A 2,500-nucleotide genomic window follows, 5' to 3' on the forward strand; every position below is an offset into this window, starting at 1 on the left:
TCATTATATATAATATTATATATATAAATATATATATATATATATATAATTTAATAAAAAAAAATTAAGAATATAAATAATTATTATATTATATGTAGAATTTTTTTTTTTTTTTTTTTGTCACTTTTTTTTTTTTTTTTTCATCCCTTCATATTCTGAAAAAGGAATATATATATTAATATATAATGATATTTTATTTATTTATAAATATAATTTAATAAATAATTATTTATGCATTTATTATTATCATACCTACTTATTGATTTATTTATATGTGATTTTTTTTTTTTTTTTAATTATATATATATATCTATATATATATATATAATAATAATAATAATATAAGTATAACTTTAAGATGGTTAGCTTATATATATTACAATATTAAATAAAACACATACTAATGAATATAATATATATATATATATATATATATATATATATATATTTTATATAACAGATGTATATTTTATAATATAGAAATAGTATTATATGTACACATAATATTTATAAGTCTGCATATTATTATTTTATTAAACTTTAAGATATATACATAAATAAATATATAGATATATACGTAAATATTTATATACATATTTATCTTATAATTAATTTAACTTTTTATATCACATGCTATATTAGTTTTATGTATATATAATGGCCCGTATATAATATATGTCAGGGTATGTACAAAACATGTAGAGGTGTTAACATATATAACACAAATAAGATTTGCACATATGTATATATATTATGTACGTGTACATATTATTATTTTGATTTATATATTTTTTTATTTTTTTTTTTTTGAATTTATAAAATGAAAAAGAGGAATACGCTAAGCACAAGCTATGGGCGCTTGAAGGGACGTGTGAGTCGTTATGATATCAACAGTTCATATAATGTAAATGAGCATAAAAATAATAAAAACAGTGTACTAGAAGAAATAAAAGATTATAAAACTGGTGAAACATCACATGATAATATAAATAGTAGCAACATAAATAGTAACAACATAAATAATAGCAACATAATTAATAAGAACATAAATAATAATAACATAAATAATAATAACATAAATAATAATAACAACATAAACAATAACAACATAAACAATAACAACATAAACAATAACAACATAAGTAATAATAACAACATAAGTAATAATAACAACATAAGTAGTAGTAATAATTGTGCACTTGTAAATTCTTCCAACACGATTAATAACAACCTGAACAACGTTAATAATATAAATAATAAAAGCTATAGTATTAATAAGAGCACTTACCAAAGTTGTAATAATAAATATAATAAAAACGGATTTGTTTATGATTATAATACTTATTATACAAAAAAGAGTTCTGATTTTAAGGGCAAATTAGAAAACGAAAATGAAAGCATGAATTCTGATGGGAATAATGATGTGACAAGGATAAACTCTAATCATAGTAACAACATGGTATTAAACGATCTTAATAATAGTATGAATAGTTTAAACATTCCAAAGGATAATAATATATCTCATGTAAATAATATGACTTCTATAAATAATATGATGAAGGGAATTAATAATAGGAATGATTCAGTCAACCCACATATGTACAATGTAAAGAACTTAAAAGACATACGTTTATATAACCATAAAGAAAAAAAGAATGTGAATGAAGAAAATGTAAATGTTGATTATGATAATGAAGAAAAGAATTTAGTAGAAGGACAAAATGATTATGATAAAAGAAATGAAAAAAAAAAAGAGGATGATGATGAAGACGTAGATGAAGTTGAAGAGAAAGAAGAAGAGGGTATGAAATTATTAAGAGAAAAGATATGTTTTAAAATGTTAAAGAGTATAGATATATATATTACTGAAATAATTATGAAATCTTGTTTTGTTACTGTATACAAGATGAAAGATGATGAATTGAAATGGAAAAGAGCAGATATTGAAGGGTTTCTATATATAGTTAAAAGATCTATAAAACCATATTACCGTTTAATAATTACAAATAAAAAAAATGAAAAACATTTATTACAAGATATTGATACGAACATGAATTTGTCTACTGATCAAAATTATATTTTTTATAGAATTATAAATGAAGAGACCAATGTGAGAAACATTTATAGTTTATGGTTTTATAGTACTGAAGAAAAGGAACAAATATATAAGGTATTAAAAAATATTGTGGAAAAAGCATACCAAGAAAAGGTAGGAATTACTCAAGAGAATACAAATAACATGAGCAACATGAATAATATATCTAGTGTAAATAATAATAGAAATAGTATATTAACAAATATAGGATCTATTAAGAATGGCAGTGTAACCATGGAAGAAAAATTAGAAATTATATCTGAACAAATGAGGAAAATGTCTTTACGACCGGAGAAAAAGGAATCTCATAAGATTATACAAAATGAACATATAGAAGATAATAACCACAATAATGACAATAATGACAATAATGACAATAATGACAATAATGACAATAATGACAAT

The 2,500-nt window shown here is 20.3% G+C and overlaps 1 protein-coding gene across 1 annotated transcript in view; it reads left to right on the forward strand.

Moving 5' to 3' along the window:
* Nucleotides 1-820: 820 nt before the first annotated feature.
* PRSY57_1031400 (mRNA-decapping enzyme subunit 1, putative) overlaps nt 821-2,500 on the forward strand; it is a gene marked incomplete at both ends in the record, with an annotated part of 3,582 nt that continues 1,902 nt past the window's right edge. Inside the window, one exon of the mRNA XM_012907902.2 lies at nt 821-2,500. This exon is cut by the window's right edge and continues 1,902 nt beyond it. Coding sequence (XP_012763356.2) covers nt 821-2,500 — 1,680 coding nt within the window.

This window comes from Plasmodium reichenowi, chromosome 10, assembly GCF_001601855.1.
Source record: "Plasmodium reichenowi strain SY57 chromosome 10, whole genome shotgun sequence".
In the NCBI taxonomy this organism is placed as follows: domain Eukaryota; phylum Apicomplexa; class Aconoidasida; order Haemosporida; family Plasmodiidae; genus Plasmodium; species Plasmodium reichenowi.